Source organism: Seriola dumerili, unplaced genomic scaffold (genome assembly GCF_002260705.1).
Source record: "Seriola dumerili isolate Sdu_G_001 unplaced genomic scaffold, Sdu_1.0 BDQW01000432.1, whole genome shotgun sequence".
NCBI lineage: Eukaryota > Metazoa > Chordata > Actinopteri > Carangiformes > Carangidae > Seriola > Seriola dumerili.
In genome coordinates, this window is record NW_019174687.1 from 4924536 (window position 1) to 4946897 (window position 22362).

The 22362-nt window shown below is 39.9% G+C and overlaps 1 protein-coding gene and 6 non-coding genes across 8 annotated transcripts in view; 4 read left to right on the top strand and 3 right to left on the bottom strand.

The window, feature by feature from the left end:
* Positions 1-6920: 6920 nt before the first annotated feature.
* The window catches only part of LOC111233862 (ATP-dependent 6-phosphofructokinase, platelet type-like), a 33837-nt gene continuing 18395 nt past the window's right edge, over positions 6921-22362 (top strand). For both annotated transcript variants that reach the window (XM_022761763.1, XM_022761764.1), the window contains exons 1-10: positions 6921-7145; positions 11798-11871; positions 14157-14234; positions 14659-14848; positions 14950-15115; positions 15520-15564; positions 15868-15976; positions 20321-20416; positions 21051-21143; positions 21339-21464. In XM_022761763.1, the coding sequence (XP_022617484.1) occupies positions 7037-7145; positions 11798-11871; positions 14157-14234; positions 14659-14848; positions 14950-15115; positions 15520-15564; positions 15868-15976; positions 20321-20416; positions 21051-21143; positions 21339-21464 (1086 nt within the window). In that variant the 5' untranslated portion in view covers positions 6921-7036. The remainder of the gene's footprint in view (positions 7146-11797; positions 11872-14156; positions 14235-14658; positions 14849-14949; positions 15116-15519; positions 15565-15867; positions 15977-20320; positions 20417-21050; positions 21144-21338; positions 21465-22362) is intronic.
* trnar-ucu lies at positions 16322-16404 on the bottom strand. Its single transcript is given in 2 exon segments — positions 16322-16357; positions 16368-16404. It is a non-coding gene; the product is annotated as a tRNA-Arg (tRNA).
* On the top strand, positions 17019-17110 carry trnar-ucu. Its single transcript is given in 2 exon segments — positions 17019-17055; positions 17075-17110. It is a non-coding gene; the product is annotated as a tRNA-Arg (tRNA).
* trnar-ucu lies at positions 17375-17466 on the top strand. The gene is given in 2 exon segments: positions 17375-17411; positions 17431-17466. It is a non-coding gene; the product is annotated as a tRNA-Arg (tRNA).
* Positions 18159-18250, top strand: trnar-ucu. Its single transcript is given in 2 exon segments — positions 18159-18195; positions 18215-18250. It is a non-coding gene; the product is annotated as a tRNA-Arg (tRNA).
* Positions 19019-19110, bottom strand: trnar-ucu. Its single transcript is given in 2 exon segments — positions 19019-19054; positions 19074-19110. It is a non-coding gene; the product is annotated as a tRNA-Arg (tRNA).
* On the bottom strand, positions 19363-19454 carry trnar-ucu. Its single transcript is given in 2 exon segments — positions 19363-19398; positions 19418-19454. It is a non-coding gene; the product is annotated as a tRNA-Arg (tRNA).

Here is a 22362-nt window from a genome sequence, read left to right on the forward strand (position 1 = left end):
GTATTTGTGATAGAGCAAATTTGTGTGTGTGTGTGCACGCCTGTGTATGTGTGTGCGTGTGTGTGTGTGTGTGTGTGTGTGTGTGTGTGTGTGTGTGTGTGTGTGTGTGTGTGTGTGTGAAACTGAAATGATGTCACAGATTGACACTGGAGAAGCGAATGGTTGACAAGCATAAATGAAACCTCTGGATTTTATCTTTTTATGGTTCTATTTCTGAGCCTGACTGAAAACGTCAAATGAGAAGGTTTATGAAAAAAATATTTCACAGGTATTTATAGTTTTGAAGAAATTTTAGAGATTCTTTGTATGACATAAAAAAAAAAGAAAATCAAGGATATCTTTCTTTATGAAAATCTCTCAGAATGGTACATTTTGATGTCGATTTTGAAAATTAATATATTTCAACTGCTGTAGTTACCGGGGAGCTGTATCCCTGTTAAATGATTTTTTGAATGAAGGTGAATGTGTATAGATAGTGTATATACTTAGATTTATAATACCATTTTTCTTCTAAGTGGTGTAGCAAAGCAGCAGTTTGGAGTTTTAATCCAACAGTTTTTCAGAGAAGTAATGTTTCATTGGTTGAATTGAACCTTAGTGGGTGGAGCTAAAGAGCCACAAGACAACACGACTGCAACTGACGAAGAAACAAACTAAATGTTAAAATCCCATGTCCTTATTTCATTTTGCTATTGCTATTTCACTACAGCTATTTTGAATTTGAAAATCCAGCTAGGCTAACTAGCTAACTTTGTTATCCTAGTATCCGCAGCTTGAAACTTTCTGGTTACGCAGCCATTAGCGATTCCTTTTTAGCCATTGTAGCGGCGAGAGGATGGCAGTGACGGTTGGTCCGCCACTTTGGTTCAGAATGAAATATCTTGACAACTACGGGATGGATTGCCATAAAATTTGGAACAGACATTCATAATTCTCATGTGATATTTAATAAATGTGATCCCCCTTGATTTTTCATCTGGCGCCATCGTCAGATCAAAATTCTTTATTCATTTATGATGAAATACCTACAAAAAAAATAACTTTCGCATTAATGCTAACACCCTAAACTAAGATGGTGACCAAACGATGTCTGTTGTCACGTTTCACAGACTGTCTGGAAATCGTTTGTGTGCTTGCTCTGCCCACTGAAATTCTACCACTGCGACTATTTCTGCCTCCGAAGCAGCTTTGCCTCTAAACAAGATGTGTATAACTAATAATAAAACTCCAGGCTACTGCGATCCATTTAAAAAAAAAAAAAAAAAAAAAAGTTTTTGGGGTTGCGATGTTCTGGCCTGCAGGACTCACTCTTGTGTGTCGCAGGTGTGTAGCTTAAGCTCTCTGTCGTGCTGAAGGACAATTGAAAAGCGTGTTGGTTTGTTGTGTTGGCTCTTTCTGTGGGTGAAACTGTGACCTTTGAATGACAAGACATTCTTTATGTACTCTACGAAGTATCGACCTGGTCCCCATGAACAGATTGACAGAGATAAATGAAACCTTTCTATTAAACAAAGAAGAGCAGGCGACCCAGGACGTTTACAATCCAGATCCATAGAAAAGACTGGACCTTTAGAATTTTGGGAATAGTTTCATTACATCAATTTCATTAGGTACTGTCTCACAAAAACTAACTGTAACTAGCAACATGGACTTCTCGAATCCCACTGGTCCAGAAACCTGTTAAGCACAAAGATGAGGGACTACTTTTCTCTGCAGAACAAGACGAATGTGACGGTGCAAACCGAATGCAAAATGAAACACTGAAAATATTTTTTTTTTTTTTAGGAAAACTTTGCGTTGATCCCATTTCCCCTTCGTTTCCTTTCAACTTTCAGTGCAGTAAAATTATACGCCAGTATGCTGCATGTTGTAAAACCCCAAAGATTTTTATGAGAAACCCTCTTAAGAGAAAATGTAAGCCATGGAAATGTTCTGAATGTCAAACTCTCTGCAAGGGTTCAAAGCAATCAAGAGCGGATGTAAACGCTCATGTACAGTAACTCCTAATGTTTTAGATGAAGGTGAATTATTCTCTCTTGATCTTTACTGATACAGTACACACACACACACACACACACACACACACACACAAACATATATATATATATATATATTGAAGATTGTTCTTGATTCATAGATGGATATTTTATCAATTGCAAAATACTGTTATTCATGTAAGTACCTTAAGATGCTAAAGACATAGCATACTGCCTTAGATCTGTGGTTCTGTGTGTGGTGTATAACTGTAAGGTTTACAGGTGTATTATATGTGTCACACACTACTGAGTGAGTGTCTACCACTTCGTACCGTAGGTGTACAACCAGGATTTTTTATATTTTCTCCCAAGAAATGACACTGTACAACATGTGTTAACCTGTCTATCAGGTCATGCAAATCACAATAATACTTTGTTAGCGTAAATTATTTTGTTCATAGTTTCCCTGTACAATGCAACAGGGAGGGTCTCCCTTACTAACACAGTGTTTTTGGTGCATAAAGGGGTATTCAGTCATTTTTTACCTTTGCTGACCTGCTGGTGACCAGTAGGAACAGCAGCAACAGCGGTTTATCTCTAGCTGACATTTGGGCTATAGTGGCCTGTAAATGACAATAATGTAGTCAAAAATGCATCTAGCCCTGATGCAGGACTGTATCACTGCTAAAATTAAGGTCCCGTTTCTGATATTAAATGCTTATAAAATCTCATAGTGGACAAACTTCTCTGTAACGGTTTCACATATGATATCGGTTACGTGTAGGGCTGAGTATCATTATGCATTTAACAAATTTATATTTAACAAAAGATGATAAAGGTTCTCAAATGTTGAATCTTATAGCCATATAGGGATGTTTCCTAAATAAACGAGTAAATTAGCCTAAAAGTGGCTAAAAGAGTAATTTAACTCTGGAACAGAAACATGATAGATCTTGATACAGGAATAAAGTTTGATATCCAGCCCTAGTTATGTGGAAAGAAGCAAAAATGCGACTTTCGCTGACGCATGTGCCAAGTAATGTGAAAATGAATGTAAAATTCAGTATGGAATATACAGTACTTTCTTTCTTTCTCACCACTTGGTTGAGTTATATTTCCAATTTCCAATTCTTCTTCTTTTTTTGTCTATCACTAGATGGCGCCAAAGTCAAATCTTACACTTAGTGGCTTTAATCTTGCACAAGTTGTGCTGGCATGCATAAAACAATAGCTGTACGCAGTAAATTAAAATCCTTACTTTTATTATTTTGTTAGTGTTGTAATAAAACTGCATCAGGGCCGGAAGGCATTAGATTAATCATCCAGTGCTGATCTAACATCCCTGATTTAAACACTGGAATAATAAAAATGCTTTCTCCTTTTGCTTTAGTGAACCTTTGTAGACAAAACATTTATATAGATAATCAGTACATCCAGAGAAATTGATTTCCTTTTTCTTTTCGGCTAAGAAGTTTTAGAAAAATGTACTTATTTCCCCTTAAAGAATATTTCAAAAGCTAAATACACCAGGATTAGGCCACTGTAAAATGTTACTTCTGAGTTTCCCTGTGATCAGCTGTCAGTTGTACTGTACGTAAAGCCAGTCTGATTGAAATGTTTCCCAGTTCATTGGTATTTCAGAGCAATAGGTCAAAGCTGAAGGAGAGTGTAGGTGTTCAAAGATCACTGTTTGCGGTTCAAGAGATTTTTTTCTTCTTTTTTTTTTAATGATCCTCTCTGCTGTGATGTTCATATTAAACATCTCAGCGGTGACACAGTCCAGTACAGTTTATTCAGAGCGTGAGTGTTTTATTATGCAAAAGTCCAGACGTTCACACCACTTTATGCAAGCTGTTGACTCTAATGTTGCTTTTGCCAATGCTACTCGTTAATTTATGATTCATGCCACTGTAAATAAATTATTTTTATTGAACGAGCCTGGTTCTGTCTTTTCATTTCATCCCCTGTTGTTCTGGTGTCACGACCTGTATTATAGCTGATTTTATTTTCATAATTTACATGGATGATATTGTGCTGCAGACCTGAGGCTGACTGCATCCTGTGCGTGCAATACTTGCTTTCCACCACCAGAGGGCGACATTGTCCAGGAATTTTAAATAACCTTGATGACTTGCTGTGTTGAATTAATTATTCTCAGAACTTTCCATCGCTTCCTTCTTAAATGCTCATACAGTACTATCCTAAAATCATAGAAGAACTAAAATACTATATCACCTGCCACAGGCTGAAAAAGGGTCCCTGGTGTGTGTGTGTGTGTGTGTGTGTTTATAATATGCATAAATATACATAATATGCTATTAAAAACTCATAGATCTTTTTACTTTTACTCTTGTTAACAATAAAATCTGTGTCCTGACTCCTGCTCCCATAACCTTGACCAGCACCTTTCTCTACACCTCTAATATTCTGCATAAAATTTCTGTTAAGTCTCCTCTTTGATCACTGACACTAACTTTATTTTAAATTGCAGTGGGGATCCCAAATTTTCCAAAGATGAGTGAGGCTGAATTTAGGGTAAATGTATAAAAAATGATGTAAAAGCTGTTTACACAAACATGACAGTGGCACATACAATATGCAGTATATTATTTATATGTTTGTTGTGGTGTTTTGTTGTAACTGTCTCACTTAATAATATTCACATCCAATATGCCGTAGCTGGTCCATTTCACTAGCTGAGGAAAATCCTAAACATCTTTTCCACTGCTTAATACACATTTCTCAGTTTTTCATTTTCACATATTTGATATATTTGGGATCCTGGGTGTAATATAAGAAACTGCCCATCCATTGCAACCGTTTACGACACACCCAGGTTCATGTGGCGTTAATGTGGTTCCTTATTTTAAATCCCTCTCATTTGAAGAAGTGGGGAACAGCAAAAATGTCCTTAGTCATGAGAATTTAAGGCGAATGAAACATGCACATATTTAAGTTCCCAGTTCTGTAGACGCTTCTGTATTCTGCAGAAGGAAACCTGGAGCTGGCCCAGTACCTGTTGTCCTCTGAATGGCCCTTCAAATCTAATCACACAACAATGCCACTGTCTGCCAGCGGAGACATGTTCCAACTTACTCTCAAATAAACCTTTTTGTCTTTAATGTATTATGAAATATAATAACTGTTACTAAACTCAGATGTCATTCAGCACTTCAACAGATATAGTTTTTGAGATAAAGCTGGCAATATGCAAACAATTGCTCAAGGTCATGAACTTTATGAAAGATTATGTATTCTGTCAAACTTGCAGAGTCGCAATAAAACTAATTTTTTGAGGGGTTACGACATATAAAAACTTGGAGCACATGGGGATTAAAAAAACGACTCAGGACTACAGAGATGCTGTAAATCCCAATATAAGTATTTCATATGTATCTGAGATTTTTGTATCTGATTTCAGTTCATTGTTGCTGCAATTACATAATGTGATCTAATAATCTAATCTCTTTGTGTTGCATTATGTCAATTTACCACACAGTTACAACACTCACTTTTTAGTGTTTGCAATACAAAGAAACTCATGAACAGTTATTGTAAATGTATTATTTCTAGACTGAAAGACTGTAGTTTCGGTGCAATTGGTTGCAATGTATTTCCCTAGTACGTGATCTAGACGCCCATTGGTTGATTTAGCTGTCAATCAGTAAAGTAATGCGACATTGGCTCTCTGGCTCTGGCTTTTGGCATCCTCGTCCATCTGGTGAGAGCCAAAGACTGGTGGAAAAAGTGTAGACTTCTCACTCTGATTTTATTTGAATATCACAAATGGACTTAGATATAATTGCAAGCAAATCAGATGGCTAGGCCTTACTTTATAATGTTACAACGAAATTACAGCAATTTTATAGAAAATAATTTACACCTCTGTCTATTTTTTAATCTTTCTGGGAAATTCAATGTGGCATAATTCTGTATTTTCATCATCATCATTATCATTATGCCAGCTAACTGAGGTTCGATGCATTCGGTAGTAAAGAGTTCAGCAGTTCCCCGAATGGCCATTTGAGGGTGGCTCCAAAGTGAGTCAATCCCCATAATCTCACATGTAAAACTTTACAGCAGAAATAAACATGTTTACAATCTGGTACAATAAAGGTTTTGGTCTCTATAGCTAATGTCCTTCTTCATGACAACTGTACTGGCGGTGATTTTTTATACAATAAACCCGTTTAAAGTTATGCATAATTGTGGACGTGGCCGATTTGAGTGACAGGTGGGTGCCTCACAGTCTGCAAACTGTTGAGCTACACCTCGGCTAATTTGAGAGTCTGAACTGACCTCTCGGCCATGTTTGTGACTAACAGAACACGAGGAAGTCTGTGCTCCTGTTTTTTGAGGTGAGTGAAATCCTAGTATTTAATTTCATTCATGTTAGCACGAATTAGCAGGTACTGGTGTGTGTGCTCACCATACCTGGCTAGTTAGCTTAGCTTGTTAACTAGCCAATTTGCTAGTAAACGAATTAGCCTTAGGTTATCCCAAACAATCCGCTATGCTAACGATGCTGACGGGATCGTAGCTTGCCACTGTTATTGAACCGGTTTTCACCGATGTCTCAGCTCCACTGACACTCCACTTTTTTTAATTTTTGGATTAACCCGGAGTTAGGTGGAGTGAGGCACTACCAAGATGGCGATGACAGAGCAGCACACTCAGAGGTTAAAAACCACTCTTCAGAAACCGGTGGTTGACGTCACGGAGGCCAACTACCATCATTATCTATGGTTACTTTCTCTATATAATAAATTGACCCTGTGTTTGTTGGTAACTGCTGTATACAGTGTACTGTATACTTCACAGGTGCTAATAGTTGTTCTCAGTGAACCATGGAGTGAGTCATCTTTCTTAATCCACGATCTTCGGTAAGGGGGTGTGTATGTGAAGGAGGAGGGCGGTGACCACTGCAGTCCTACTACAGTGTCTCTCCTCCTGTCACAGATACCCACAGTGTTACTTGCCGCCGCAGGTCAGCTCGTTAAAACTGTACATCTCAATTTTTTTTTAAATTTTTTGTCAGGCAACCTTGACCCGGGACAGAGATGGCAGGAGCGGCGGCACCGAAGCGGCAGGACACCCGGAAATTTTTCGAGAATCTGTCCGGCGCTGGTAAATCCATCGCAGTGTTGACCAGCGGAGGAGATGCCCAAGGTAACGTTGTTGTAGTGGTTACATTATCGGACAGCTCTGTTGGCTCTGCCGAGTGAGTGCAATTTAAGACTGTGACAGCAAAGTGCTGCCAATAAACAAAAAGAAAACTAACTCAGCTCCCAACCCCTGTCGCCTATCGTTGTTTTAGTTAACCTAAGTAGTCTTTAATTGCGTCTGTTAAAGGAAATCACCGAGCATTCAGTTATCAGACATCTCATCTTAACCCACTGCTGCTGTCTGCACAGGGTGTGTCGCATTTCCAGATGTTATATGTTTTTTGTTGGTAATAGTAATCATGCATATTGTCAACCAAAGACTTGTCCGATAATGGATGTGCGGCCGCAGTTTTGTCCATTAAAGGAGTCGCACACGTTACAGTTACACCCTCCTGTGGAGCAAGTCATTTAAGAGGCGGTTTAAAAGAGTAAAGTTTCACCGCGTCATCGAGAAAAAAAGTGGAGTTTATTTCCACTGTATATATCTTTTCCTCTCATGTTGCCAACCTGGGAATCTGTCTTATTATTTATAAGCTGTTTAATGAATCTGAACGGCGGTTACGCAACAACTGACGCTCCCTGTCACATTTGTACACGGATGCTGCGGTATTTATCACGGAGAAAGAGACCGATCACATTTAGTATTATATTAAACCATACAGATATTAACCCAGGCCTGATAAACAGGAGTCCAGGTTAGATGCCTCTGGATAATTTTGAGAGCTGCGCCAAAATCAACAAGTGATCGTGATTATTGAATAATTCAGAAGACATCTCTTCTTACATTAGATGTTTCTTTCTTTATCATCCATTCATTCGCCAACGTCGTATCTATATGGGCTGGGTTGCCTTGATGCCATAGATGGCGCAGGATTGTGCGTGTTTGTGCATGCATCTGAGTCCCTGTGCGCATCCATAGCTCTCACGGCATCAACCCAAATTTAATTATTACTATAACATTTCTATAGTATTGCCACTAGGAGCTTCATCAGCACACGCCGACTTTGCTATAGGTCTGTTTCACAGGACTTCAAATCAAAAGGCTTGTTGCTTAGCTCTCCCTATTTTGCTTTTGATGTAGCGTTTATATGTTTCCTGGTGTGTTAACTATCTTTATATCGTTATTGGCATTGGCAGCACAGACCTGTAATAGTGTAAAAAATCCAGACTAACTAATCACAATAACTTCCCGTCAGGAAAAGAAGCTAGTAAATAACACTTGATGTGTAGAAACACGTGTCTTGCATCACGGAGGATGAGTCGTGAGAGGATCATTTTCAAGTTCGACACAGCAAAATACCCCATTTCTGATTGAGCCTTTCACAATAAATGTCGTACGGGATAGTTTGCGTGGCCGCGCTTTTATTCTGAAGGCGGGCTCTTGTTGGCTTGTCGTGTCTGTGTGAGCAGCTTTATTTATCCTGTCAGGGAGGTTTGTGTCGCCTACGTGAGGAGTTGCGAGTATGCATGTAGTGAAGAAAAAGGGATGAAGAAATTAATGCAGATAATTTTTTGTTGTTTTCTTGATTTTTATCATTTAAAAGGGAAGTGATATGATGTATGGCCATTATTATATAATATTAATAACATTCATGGAATATCTTCAAAGATATGTATTGTGTGTCTTTGGTGCTCAGACACTGACCTTATCATATACAGTGATGTTACTTACAGCATCCCAGTTATTGTATGTGTCATGTATTTTTACTATAACACATACAGTATAATCAACTGTGTATTATCCCTCTGTGGTTTATCTATATCATCCTCTTCCAGCTGTACATCTAGTGCAGTGGGTTAACCATGGCTATTGTTGGCTCACAGGCTGTTACATAACACTGTGCGCCTATAGGGTGCTGTTGAAGTGCAGTGATATGTTGTCTGTCAGTCTCACTGCAGCACATCTCAGCATGTCAGCTTCCACACTGGATGTTAGAGTCAGCCGTTGTAGTAACAGTGTATAAAAGCTCATGTTCCTCCTGAAAACATCTGAGAGGTAATTGAAGCTACACCTCGTGTAGTGTAGGTGCTGCCAGCGTTGGAGTGATGCACAGACTCACGCATCCCTCACCAGTGTCCTAATTTCCACTCATTCATAAAAACTGGCTGCTGGTTTAGAGGCAGGGCTGCTGAAGAGCACCAGAGATGCAACTAAACTAAATTATTATAATGTGAAAAAAACATATATCAGAGGGAACACAGTGAAGGTTACACTAATCATTATTTCACTCCTCATCTAGATCTAGAGCCATGTGTTTAAGAATCATTCATTTTTATTAATAAATATTCTATGCAGATGAGGAGCAGCCAGTTGTTTCATTCATTCAAAAACATTGCTCACAGAAAGGTCAGAGGTCAGGCTATCTGCTTGATGCTCTCTGACTTTTCAAAAGGCTAGAATTGCCGTGTTTGCCAAAAATGATCTATCTAGCTTGGTGAAAATATTTCTTTTGAAACAGGGGTTGAAAATGTATTCATTTGTTTTTCAAAAGCTTTTACAACCCTCTTCAATGTCAACAAACTTAGCAGGATTTTCTAGATGCTCCAGTCTTAACCTTGCTGTAAGAAGAAAAATTATTACCAAGGGAAATTTTCCTACCACTCTGGGGAGGATACATAGGATACATGCACACCCATTCAGATACACACACACACACACGCACACGCACACGCACACACACACACACACACACACACACACACACTGGATATGTTTAGTCATTGCAGCCGACCGGAGGGAAATACTCACAGCCTCTCGTGTTGTGCTGAGTGCAACTCATTCCGAGAGCTCAGCTGGAACAGGACACACACACACTCACACACGAACCTGTCATCCCGTGACCTCCCCTCATTATTGTTGTACTCATTTTTTCTAAACCTCACTAAACACATTTCACATTTTTCTGCAGATCCTCTTTGACCAATATGCACTGTCCTCGTCTCTAAGCAACATTACCTCATCCCATCAGCACTTGTTAGCGTACAACACAGCCTGAAACCACATCAACGCTTGCATACTGTGTTTTTTCTGTCAAGGGCACCCCGTGATAGAGTCACTGTAGCATCCAGTCTGCCCTCAGTTCAGCATGAGATTATGAGGAAGTGGACTGTTGGTCGGACAAAACAAGCAATTTGAAGTTTTCACATTGGGCTTTAGAAAACAAACGGAGCCTAAAGCATGACATTGTCATCCAAGGAATAGTCACATCCCGTACACATTCTGCACATAAGGGCCAGTGAATGAGACGGGTTGTTTACAGCATATAGTGTGGGAGGAAATTTGGCCAAGAGACAGTCATGTTGTCATCATGAGGGGCAGCTTGTTCCTGCTGTGCCCAGTGCTTCACTACGCTCATACTCACACAGAGAGTAGAGTGGGCTTATACAGACATATGTGTCGGTCTTCAGCAAAACAAGCCATTTGATAACAAATCGCATCCTATAGACGCACAGTGTTATGTAACAGCCTGTGAGCCAACAATAGCCATGGTGAACCCACTGCACTAGGCTTTGGGCTTCAGTTATTTGAAAAATATCTCATATATGAAGTGATTATGAAAATGATCATAAGTTGCAGTTACAATTCTACTATATTTTTTTTGTTGCAGTAATCATTTATTATTGGCTTTAATGCCCAATATCTCCATTAGAATCATTCAAAATTAGCACATAGCTGTCAATCTGCAAATATCAATGAGATACACCCTCAGTTCTATATCCAGTATTTATTTTAAAGCCCTGGCCTGCTTATATAAACCTGTAAAATCAATGAATGGATGATGATTTACAGTCATTCCTGTTTCTGATTTCACTAAGTGCACCGACAGACGCTTTTGTGGTTTGGCACAGGATCCTCAAGGGGACTCTTGCTCTGTCTCTTCTCCCTGTCTCTCTCTCTTTTGACCTCTTTACCCCTCCTGTTGTCTGCTGCTCTGTCTGGCTTCTGCATCTCTGATTATGCTCTTATGTTTCCTGTTTTTTCCCTCGAGCCATTTTGAATTTATTTACTTTTTTTGGTTTTTATTAAATAATATATCCAAGGATGAGTGGAAGCAGGAAGCTTGACTAACCTTTCCTTGATATGGTTTTGTGCTTGAATTGGGTGACAGATTTTTTTCAGTTCAGTGACAAATTAGTGATTGGACATATGATAGAAAAACAGTGACCTGAGCTCGTTTCACTGCAGTTTGGCTGTAAATGTATAATATCTGTGCGCCATGACCTCCAGAAACATCAAACTGTTGTCAGTCTATATTTAAATCTATTAAACACATGACTTTGTATTATTCTGAACAGAAACAAGTTTTTCTGACATTTTTCTGATGTGCAGTCTTTTTGTGCAAATGTGTTGCGAAAATGACTGAATTGCAGTTTTTAAACAACATTTTGAAAATAAACGCACGCAAATGTTAGTTGAATATTAGTGAAAATTTTTCAGGATGTCTTGGAGGACAGCCCTCAGCCAAACTGAGATGCGTCCAGAGAGTTTAAGAGAGGCAGTGAAATAATGGTCATGGCTCATTCCTCTTTCCACTAGTTTGTGCTCCTCCACTGTGTTGCATTTTTAGTTTATTTAGTTCCATCCTTTGGCTGTTGGGATACCACGATGTACAACAAGACCGTGACAACCACTGACTCCTCTCTGTCCTTTTCCAGGCATGAACGCAGCCGTCAGGGCGGTCGTCCGAATGGGCATCTACGTAGGAGCGAAGGTCTACTTCATCCACGAGGTGAGACATAACACGTGACTCAGGCTCCAGACGTGGCCCTCAGGGGGAGTCTGCAGTTTCTGCCACACTTGACAATGAGCTAAATTAGAACTGAGGAGTCTTCCTTTTTGGCTGTGATTATCTTTGAAAGCGGTCAGCAGGATTCAGAAATCAAATACGAGACAGCATTTGGTGTCAGAGTCAGGCATCTTTTTGAAAACCACTGAAAATCTGGGAAAATCCTTTAAATGAAAGGCAAAATCAAAATTTAAAATCTGAACACCTGTATTTGAATTGATCTCAGATTTATATTCTAAATGATTAAAACCAACTCTCTGTATTAGCTGAGATTAAAATCTGCTTAGTTCAACAAGTATCTTATAAAACGTGTGATTTTGTTATTCACACATTTTCCCAGTAGACTCATGATGATTCTGGCAGCACACAGGCTGTGCACAGAATTTAACAGATGTGAATAGGAGATAAAAATGTACAAATCATGATAATTCTGCCAAGAGAAAGGCAAACAGGTCACTGTGCACCACACAACGAAACAGAAGACGTAGCTGCAGTTTTCCTTGAAAGCAGATATCTGTCATTACATGAGGTGTTCTTCACCACTTATTACATCTAATATTTCACTGAAAATAGATGAGAAGTTATTGGTATTAAATGTATTTCAATGTGGGTAGCTACAGTGTCTCTTATTAACAAATAAGAGACAAATATTATTTAACAAACATAAAGATTTGTTTGTGGGTTTGGAAACTGAAGTCTGATCTGTCCTTTAAAATGCAATGAAGACAATACCTTTATGACATCTTTATAGATCTTCCAAGCTGATTTTTAACTCTTGCCCTGTGTCCCCGTCATGTTTTCTGCCGGCAAGACATTAGTGACATTCATTTAACCCAGAGGGAAATTATACTTCCTGCTCATTGCTGAAACACTTTAACCTCCCTATAGGGTCTGTGTTTATTTATAACCGACTAGTAGCAAGGCAAATTTTTGCATTCATATGGAGTCTGCATGTACACTATAACACAGATCTCACGATGGTCAGCACTGCCTTGATTATTGTGAATAGTTGAATTTTTAAATGCATACGTTTTAGATAATGTCAGCTCATACACAGTCATTTAGTTCAGGGTATTGAGTTTGGTGACAAACAGATCAGTAATATATAATGTAGTTGTAGTATACTTGTAGTATGTTATTCCTATCTCATTACAGACCTCTTTTATATTTTAGCATTTTCTTCTTTTGATGTGTCTTAAATAAAATCCAGAAGCTCACAGAGTGTATTGAGATATTTTATCTTTAATCTTTAATATATCTTTGAGGATGAATATTTCATCAGGAGAGGATTTGAGTGACAGATTTTTGCATTAATGGCTCTGCAAAATGTTTTTTTGTTGCATCCTAAGCGAGGTTTACATGATTATTCCATCAAGCATTACACGTAAGTTTACTTGCTTATTATTTACAGTGAATAGAGATTTGCTGTTTTCTGCAACTGTTGTATTACTGTCAGGATAAGGGTTTTTCTTCCCATTGGATTCACACATCTTAAACTGTAATTTAAGTCATGGTAAAGGAATTCAAATTAAATCTTTAATATAAAATAAAAGTAGTCTGCAGGATAATCTGCTTCAGGACTTTGAATTATGAAGAATTTTAAAGAAAAGCAGCAACAGATCCCTGTTACTTAGATATCTGAGACTTCCTGGATATTGAATGTCTGAGAATATATGTGTGTGATGATGGGTATGATGCCACTGATGGTAGTGACAGGGGGGGCAGGGTTGGAGACGCTCTGGTCTCAGTGTGGATATAATTGGATTACCAGGGGCAGATTTCATTCTTCCCTGGCTCCATCAGCCTTGAATAATCACTGGGCTGTGAGTAATGACACCTGAGTGCCATGACGCCTGTATTTTGGCTCGTAGCTTTGCTCAGCATACACAACACAGCAGCAGAGCCTAACAAGCATAACTATCAGTGCCAAGAGATTTGATGATATTTTTTTCTAACATATTCAGATTTTAAACAATTTGTCGATTGACAAATGGCATTGACAAATTGATTAACAGAAACAGAAACAAAATTATCTTCCAGCATTTTCTAAGCTTATTTTTGCCTTTATTTGATTGTCAACAGTAAAGAGGAATATAGGAATCACGGGGAGGGAAAAGGGGTACGACATGCAACAGAGGTCCATAGCCAGAATCAAAGTGCGTGTGTGTGAGTTTTGTTGTGTGATGAATGATTCAGTGAATATCTGTCATATGTGTTTGTCCTCTCAGGGTTACCAGGGTATGGTGGACGGTGGAGACAACATCAAAGAGGCGACGTGGGAAAGCGTCTCCAGCATGTTGCAAGTGGTGAGCAGAGCTTTCTGCTGCTGTTTCAGGTCATGCACTCTGATATAGTTGCGTCAGGTTCTGTAAACATTACATTAAGCGTTAAGATATCTGATCCCAGCTCAGTGTAATATCAGATGTGTTGGTGGAGATGTGTGATCAATGAAAGTGACTTTTATCTCTGAGCCAAATGAGTCTGTGATTGAATTAGAGTATTAAACTATTTGTCATGATCAGACTTTCATTCTCTAAAGTGGATAACATTCAGTTCAACTGTGAAAAAATATTTATCTTGTAGACCAGCAATAGTATAAACAGCATTATAAAGTATGTGATGGTTAAAAAAATGAGAAAGTGTTTTTCATAGCAGCAAAATAGAGCCAGTAGATGAGCACTTTGAGGAGACAACAGTGTGATTTCAGATTATAATCGGTGTTGTCCTCAGGGTGGCACAGTCATCGGCAGCGCCCGCTGTAAAGAATTTCGTACCCATGAGGGCCGTCTGAAGGCGGCACACAACCTCGTGCTGCGCAGCATCACCAACCTGTGTGTGATTGGTGGAGACGGCAGCTTGACCGGAGCCAACCTGTTCAGAGAGGAGTGGAGCAGCCTGTTGGATGAGCTCCAACAGCAAGGTGATCACTCGCTGCAGGACTTCCACTTGACTTTACATGATCGCTCTCCCTTTCTTAAAGGTGTGAACAGAACGCATCTCCCTTCCTCTCTTGTTGTTCAGGTCTGATCGACGCGGAGGCAGCCCGCAGTAACTCGGAGCTCCACATTGTTGGTATGGTCGGCTCCATCGACAATGACTTCTGCGGCACTGACATGACCATTGGCACCGACTCGGCCCTTCATCGGATCATTGAGGTGGTGGACGCCATCATGACCACCGCTCAGAGGTGAAAACATCCTGAGAGGAGAAGAGACGAGTTGAGATGTGACAAGACGTAACAAGAAGTAGCAGGACGAGACATGAGACAACTAGATAATAGATGTGACAAGATCTGACAAGACATAAGGAGACAAGACAAGAAAAAAGAAAATGTAATGAGACAGGACGAAAGTAGACAAACATGGTATCCCCTGAAGTGGGTTAGCTAGCTAGTTGTAACTTTCATAGGTGCATCTATCTGTAGTTACCAGCGTCCCTACAAACCTCAATGACATGTCCTCTTTAGACATGGTTAAGGTCAGGGTGAAGGTTTGAGTGAGTTTGTCTCAGTCATCTGTCCTGCACTGACCTGTTTCAACAGACCAGCCCACTGGGTTTCACTGATAAGTTCTTTTTCTTGTTGTTTTGCAGCCACCAGAGGACATTTGTTCTGGAGGTCATGGGCAGACACTGCGGGTAGGCACTTTTCACTGTGTTAGAGAGTACATCACAGAGAGACAAAGATACCACACACATGTTGAAGTTTAATTATGCTCAAGTCTCATTAGCCAAATGAACATCACCAAAAGTGTATGCAGACAACATGGAGCCGACCTGAAGTGTGGAAATATTGATAATACTGATGTGAGGCTCATTTGTTTGTGTGTCAGGCATGTTAGTCTGTTCAGGATGTGTAGATTAAATATTCCACACTAGATATTTGTTACAGAAAAAGGAAAGATACAAAGCACTTACTAAAATGTGTTTGTGTGTGTGCAGATACTTGGCCCTGGTCAGTGCCCTGGCATGTGGGGCAGATTGGGTTTTTATCCCTGAAATGCCCCCTGAAGATGGCTGGGAGGATAACATGTGTCAGAAACTGTCTGAGGTAACACATACACACACAGACACAGCAACACATTAGTAATACATAATTTACCACAGCTGCCATTTTAGCTGTTTCTGTTTCAAAAATAGCAAATAATTTTGTGTCTTCTGCATTTCAGTGCCATTTTAGGTATTGGACATTAAGTAATATCGTCATTCGGGTAGGAATATGCAATGCACACCAGAAGCTAAAAGATATGTGAAGAAGGGATTCAAACCCACAACTTTTGAAGTTGGGTTTTTCTTATAAAGAGGCTGAAGTGTATGGAAGCAGCTAGGAACAAAGATCTGTGGAAAGCGGATTAACTCAGATTTGTCTTTGACCATGCTTTCCATCTAAAACTCCCAACTCTGGTGGGACTCAAACCCACAACCTTTGAATTATGTTTGACTAGAAGTCTAACGCGCTATCCATTGCGCCACAGAGCCTGTTGTCTAGTTAATATTCAGTGCAGATTAATGTCAGATATCATATCTTGCTAACATTTCCCTTTTAGAAACAATTGTCTACTACATCAGTTGGTTGTTCACCACAAGATAACATTAATGAAATTTTAAGTAGGAATATGAAATGCTCACCAGAAGCTAAAAAGTATTGTTGGTAATGAAGATTTGTTTGTGACCAGATTTGTATGTAACAATGCTTTCCTGTAAAAGTAATGACTCTGATGGGAGAACCCACAACCTTTGAATTGCATCTCAACTATTTAACTAGAAGTCCAATGCGTCATCCATTGCGCCACAGAGGGAGTTGTCAGTTGCAGGGAAATAATTTGTACACAGTGTCTTCACTGGATAGTGTGTGGACCAGTAATCAAATTTCAAGTCGGAGTATGAAATGCACACCAGGAGTCGTTTAAAGGTTGAACCACATCAGTTGGTTGCGCTTATAAACCTGTTGTAAAGTCGCAGCTAGTTTGGAATAAAGATCCATGTAAAGCAGCAGTCACACAGATTTGTCTATAAACAACCCACTGATTTAGTGGTTAAGCTTTTCTGAAAGGGACAAGTTGAGTTGTGAGACCTGTTGTGAAAGGTCAACTGGCTCTGTGGCGCAATGGATAGCGCATTGGACTTCTAGGTGAATAGTTGTGAGGCAATTCAAAGGTTGTGGGTTCGAGTCCCACCAGAGTCGGACTTTTACAGGGAAATCATTTGTACACAGTATCCTCACTGGATAGTGTGGGGACCAGTAATCATATTTCAAGTAGGAGTATGAAATGCACACCAGAAGTAGTTTGAACCACACCAGTTTGTTGCTCTTATAAACCTGTTGTAAAGAGGTTGAAGTGTGCAGTCGCAGCTAGTTTGGAATAAAGATCCATGTAAAGCAGCAGTCACACAGATTTCACTATAAAGTTGACTATAGAGTTGTGAGACCTGCTGTGAAAGGTCAACTGGCTCTGTGGCGCAATGGATAGCGCATTGGACTTCTAGGTACATAGTTGTGAGGCAATTCAAAGGTTGTGGGTTCGAGTCCCACCAGAGTCGGGCTTTTACAGGGAAATCATTTGTACACAGTGTCTTCACTGGATAGTGTGGGGACCAGTAATCATATTTCAAGTCGGAGTATGAAATGCACACCAGGAGTCGTTTAAAGGTTGAACCACATCACTTGGTTTCGCTTATAAACCTGTTGTAAAGAAGTTGAAGTGTGCAGCTAGTTTGGAATAAAGATCCATGTAAAGCAGCAGTCACACAGATTTCTCTATAAACAACCCACTGATTTAGTGGTTAAGCTTTTCTAAAAGGGACAAGTTGAGTTTTGAGACCTGTTGTGAAAGGTCAACTGGCTCTGTGGCGCAATGAATAGCGCATTGGACTTCTAGGTAAATAGTTGTGAGGCAACTCAAAGGTTGTGGGTTGGAGTCCCACCAGAGTCGGGCTTTTACAGGGAAATCATTTGTACACAGTGTCTTCACTGGATAGTATGGGGACCAGTAATCATATTTCAAGTCGGAGTATGAAATGCACACCAGGAGTCGTTTAAAGGTTGAACCACATCACTTGGTTTCGCTTATAAACCTGTTGTAAAGAGGTTGAAGTGTGCAGCTAGTTTGGAATAAAGATCCATGTAAAGCAGCAGTCACACAGATTTCTCTATAAACAACCCACTGATTTAGTGATTAAGCTTTTCTGAAAGGGACAAGTTGAGTTCTGAGACCTGCTGTGAAAGGTCAACTGGCTCTGTGGCGCAATGGATAGCGCATTGGACTTCTAGGTAAATAGTTGTGAGGCAATTCAAAGGTTGTGGGTTCGAGTCCCACCAGAGTCGGACTTTTACAGGGAAATCATTTGTACACAGTGTCTTCACTGGATAGTGTGGGGACCAGTAATCATATTTCAAGTCGGAGTATGAAATGCACACCAGGAGTCGTTTAAAGGTTGAACCACATCACTTGGTTTCGCTTATAAACCTGTTGTAAAGAGGTTGAAGTGTGCAGCTAGTTTGGAATAAAAATCCATGTAAAGCAGCAGTCACACAGATTTGACGATAAACTACCCACTGATTTAGTGGTTAAGCTTTTCTGAAAGGGACAAGTTGAGTTGTGAGACCTGCTGTTAAGGGATAATTGGCTCTGTACCGCAACGGATAGTGCATTGGACTTCTACTTAAACAGTAGACTTAGAATTCAAAGGTCGTGGGTTCGAATCCCACCAGAGTTGCAACATTTACAGGTAAATCATGTGTACACAGTGTCGTCAGTGGATAGTGTTGTCTGACATCAAACACTTCCATTGTACACAGCATGTTGCCATACTTGTCATTGTCTATTAAAAATAGCAAGCCTTAATATGGATGTAGCAGGATATCCACTCACTGCAGCCTCTTCTCTTAAGATATGGTGTTGCTCAGAGGTTGTATTATAAATTCACAACGCTGGCTGAAGCTCCCATCAAGCGACACACCATGCTAATGAGGATTTCTGTGTGAAGCAGTGACTTGAAACCACAATCGAAATCTTGAACACCACATCAGTAGAATGTTCCTGTAAACATGTCCCAACCAGACATAGGACCAATTGTTTCCCTGTAAAACTCTTGACTCTGGTGGGACTCGAACCCACAACCTTTGAATTACATCTCTAATGTTTGACTAGAAGTCCAATGCGCTATCCATTGTGCCACAGAGCCTGTTGTCAGAGGAGTTCATCAGTAGACAATCTAACCTTTGCAGTTCAGAAGCAGTTAATTACCACAACAGAACCACTAATCAAATTTCAAGTAGGAATATGAAATGCACTCAAAGATCTTGCCGGTTATGAAGATTTGTGTTCACTTCAGTTGGTTGTTCTTGTGTGCAGCAGCATTTAGTTTGGAACAAAGATCCATGTTAAGCAGCAGTCACGGAATTGTCTGTGATGTGTTTCCTTGTAAAAAAAATTTCGACTCTGGTGGGACTCGAACCCACAACCTTTGAATCACATCTCTAATGTTTGACTAGAAGTCCAATGCGCTATCCGTTGCGCCACAGAGCCTCCTGGCTGTTTGTGTTTTATTAGCAGTGATCATAACTTGATAGGTTGTCCCTTCAGAAAGAGTTAACAGTTCTATGTCAGTGGTTTGTTTAACTCAACTTTTCTCATAGACACTGGTAAAGAAAAAACCTCACAACATTTACCGAAACACTGTAAACTAGGAGTGTCACGACTATTCAGTTTTACGAGTTGCAAGGTTTTGCAAAATAGTAGTTCAGCTACTCGCTCAGTAATTTACATTCACAAAGTCCTGAAAAATCTCTCTTTTAAATAAACTCGTCTGAGTAATGCCAGCGCAGAATAATAAAACTAACCGTTAACATTATATGTTTTGCATAAACTGATAGATTTGATGTTGATAACAGTGTTTGTTATCATCCAGAGCCGATCTCGGGGTTCCAGGTTGAATATTATCATAGTTGCTGAAGGAGCCATTGACAGACAAGGACAACCCATTACCTCTGATTTTGTGAAGGATGTGAGTAGAGCTCAGTCTCAGACTGATGCAGAGGGGAAACCAGAAGCTGGATTTCTTTTGGGCAGACAGACCTCACATCACAATTTCTTCAGCAGAAAATAATTCAGAAATTTAAAATATCAGCAGTAAACTTGATTGTCTGGGTGTCAGTGTGGTTTCTTTGTTGGGGAAAAGACACAATCCTGACACACTCAGTGGCCCACCTTGCTGTAAACTTCTCCCACAATGTGGCAGGTGTCTGCTGAAGAAAGACTTAAATTATCAACATGTTTGGGTGCTCTTCAGAAGTCAGTCAGAGATTATCCTCCATCACAGGATCCAGCTTTTGGGAATGCAAAAGGTTTTCTGTCATGTTTTTAAATGCTTCTGCTTCTTTATATCCTTCTAGAACCGTGCTGATAAGAAAAGGCTGAACATTATTATTGTAGCCGAGGGTGCCATAGATTGCCACAACAAGGCTATAACTCCTGATTATATCAAGGATGTAAGTATGTTGGAGAAGCCTGGTTATGTCACGGACCCACAAACTCTCCTTCAGAAGCATGGATGTTTTTTTTTTCCTTCACTGTGGGAACCTTTTAAATCCTATGTGTCCTTTGTTGACTTCACTTCTTTTTTTTTTTTTTGCATGTGCCATGTAAGTTATTTTTTTCATTTCTTTACTAAATAGTCCTCCAGGCTTTTAAACATTATTTTATTCCATTGCCCATCCCATGTCCATTTGCACCCTTCGTTTTTAACCTCTGCAAGTTCACTTCTGCATCTGCCGTTATTTGTCACTCACTAACATGACAGGAGATGTTTTGCATGATTTCTTCTTCTGTGTTTTTATGCTTGACATGTGTATGGTCCATTTTATTTCTGCATGTCCTTTAGATTATTTCATTTGAAGCAGCTATGAAAATTTACAAAGAATGAAGAGGCTGAGTTGTGATTTTCTATGTGTTGTAATCTGAAATGTTCAGAGTGAGGCCATTTAAATTAATCTCACAGCTCTTTTGTTTAATTGTACTGATTACATTTAATAATGTACAGTAGATTTTAATAGGACATTATTGCATGCATTTCCAATTGTTCTTTTTCCTCACGATCATCTCATGTTCTCTTTCCATACCCAGCTGGTAGTCCGCTGCCTGGGTTTTGACACCAGGGTCACTATCTTGGGCCATGTGCAGAGAGGTGGGACCCCCTCTGCCTTTGACAGGATCCTGGTAAGTCACAGTATCACTAACAGCACTGATCAGGAATAATGCAATGTAAAACGTGAGAGATTTTGTCTGCTTACTAACACTGCAGACATTCTGCTTCTCAACTTCTCAATCTTTACCCATAACCATTATTGTGGTAATATTGTGTGACCAGTCACCTTTTTAGCATGACCTTTAAATGACCCTTGTCATCTGCAGGCCAGTCGTATGGGCGTGGAGGCAGTGCTGGCGTTGTTGGAGGCGTCTGCGAACACCCCGGCCTGCGTCGTGTCTCTGGTCGGCAACCAGGCTGTTCGACTGCCACTTATGGAGTGTGTTCAGATGGTAAGAGTGTGTGGAGTGTGTGCTAAAGAGAGACAGAGGTCGTGCAGGGACCAGGTGCTGAGAGCAGTGTACAGTGCTGAGCCCTGAAAATGAGATTGTTCCACTACAGATTAGTCTTAAGCTTTTCCTGTAATGGACAGTTTAAGGTGCAAAATGACAATTGACAGTTACATCATTAAAAATGGATGTTTTGTATATATACAAGTGCTGCAAACGTCTGACTTTAAATAGACATTTAAATAAATTCAATCATGCTCCAATTCAGTATGATACACTAATGATAACTGATACTGTTCGTTTCATTCGATCACCAGGGTCACTATCTTGGGCCATGTGCAGAGAGGAGTGGGACCCCCTCTGCCTTTGACAGGATCCTGGTAAGTCACAGTATCACTAACAGCACTGATCAGAAATAATGCAATGTAAAAACGTGAGAGATTTTTGTCTGCTTATCTAACACTGCAGACATTTCTGCTTCTCAACTTCTCAATCTTTACCCCATAACCATTATTGTGGTAATATTGTGTGACCAGTCACCTTTTTAGCATGACCTTTAAATGACCCTTGTCATCTGCAGGCCAGTCGTATGGGCGTGGAGGCAGTGCTGGCGTTGTTGGAGGCGTCTGCGAACACCCCGGCCTGCGTCGTGTCTCTGGTCGCAACCAGCGGCTTTCGACTGCCACTTATGGAGTGTGTCAGATGGTAAGAGTGTGTGAGAGTGTTGGTTAAAGAGAGACAGAGGTCGTGCAGGACCAGGTGCTGAGAGCAGTGTACAGTGCTGAGCCCTGAAAATGAGATTGTTCCACTCACAGATTAGTCTTAAGCTTTCCTGTAATGGACAGTTTTAAGGTGCAAAATGACAATTGACAGTTACATCATTAAAAATGGATGTTACTTG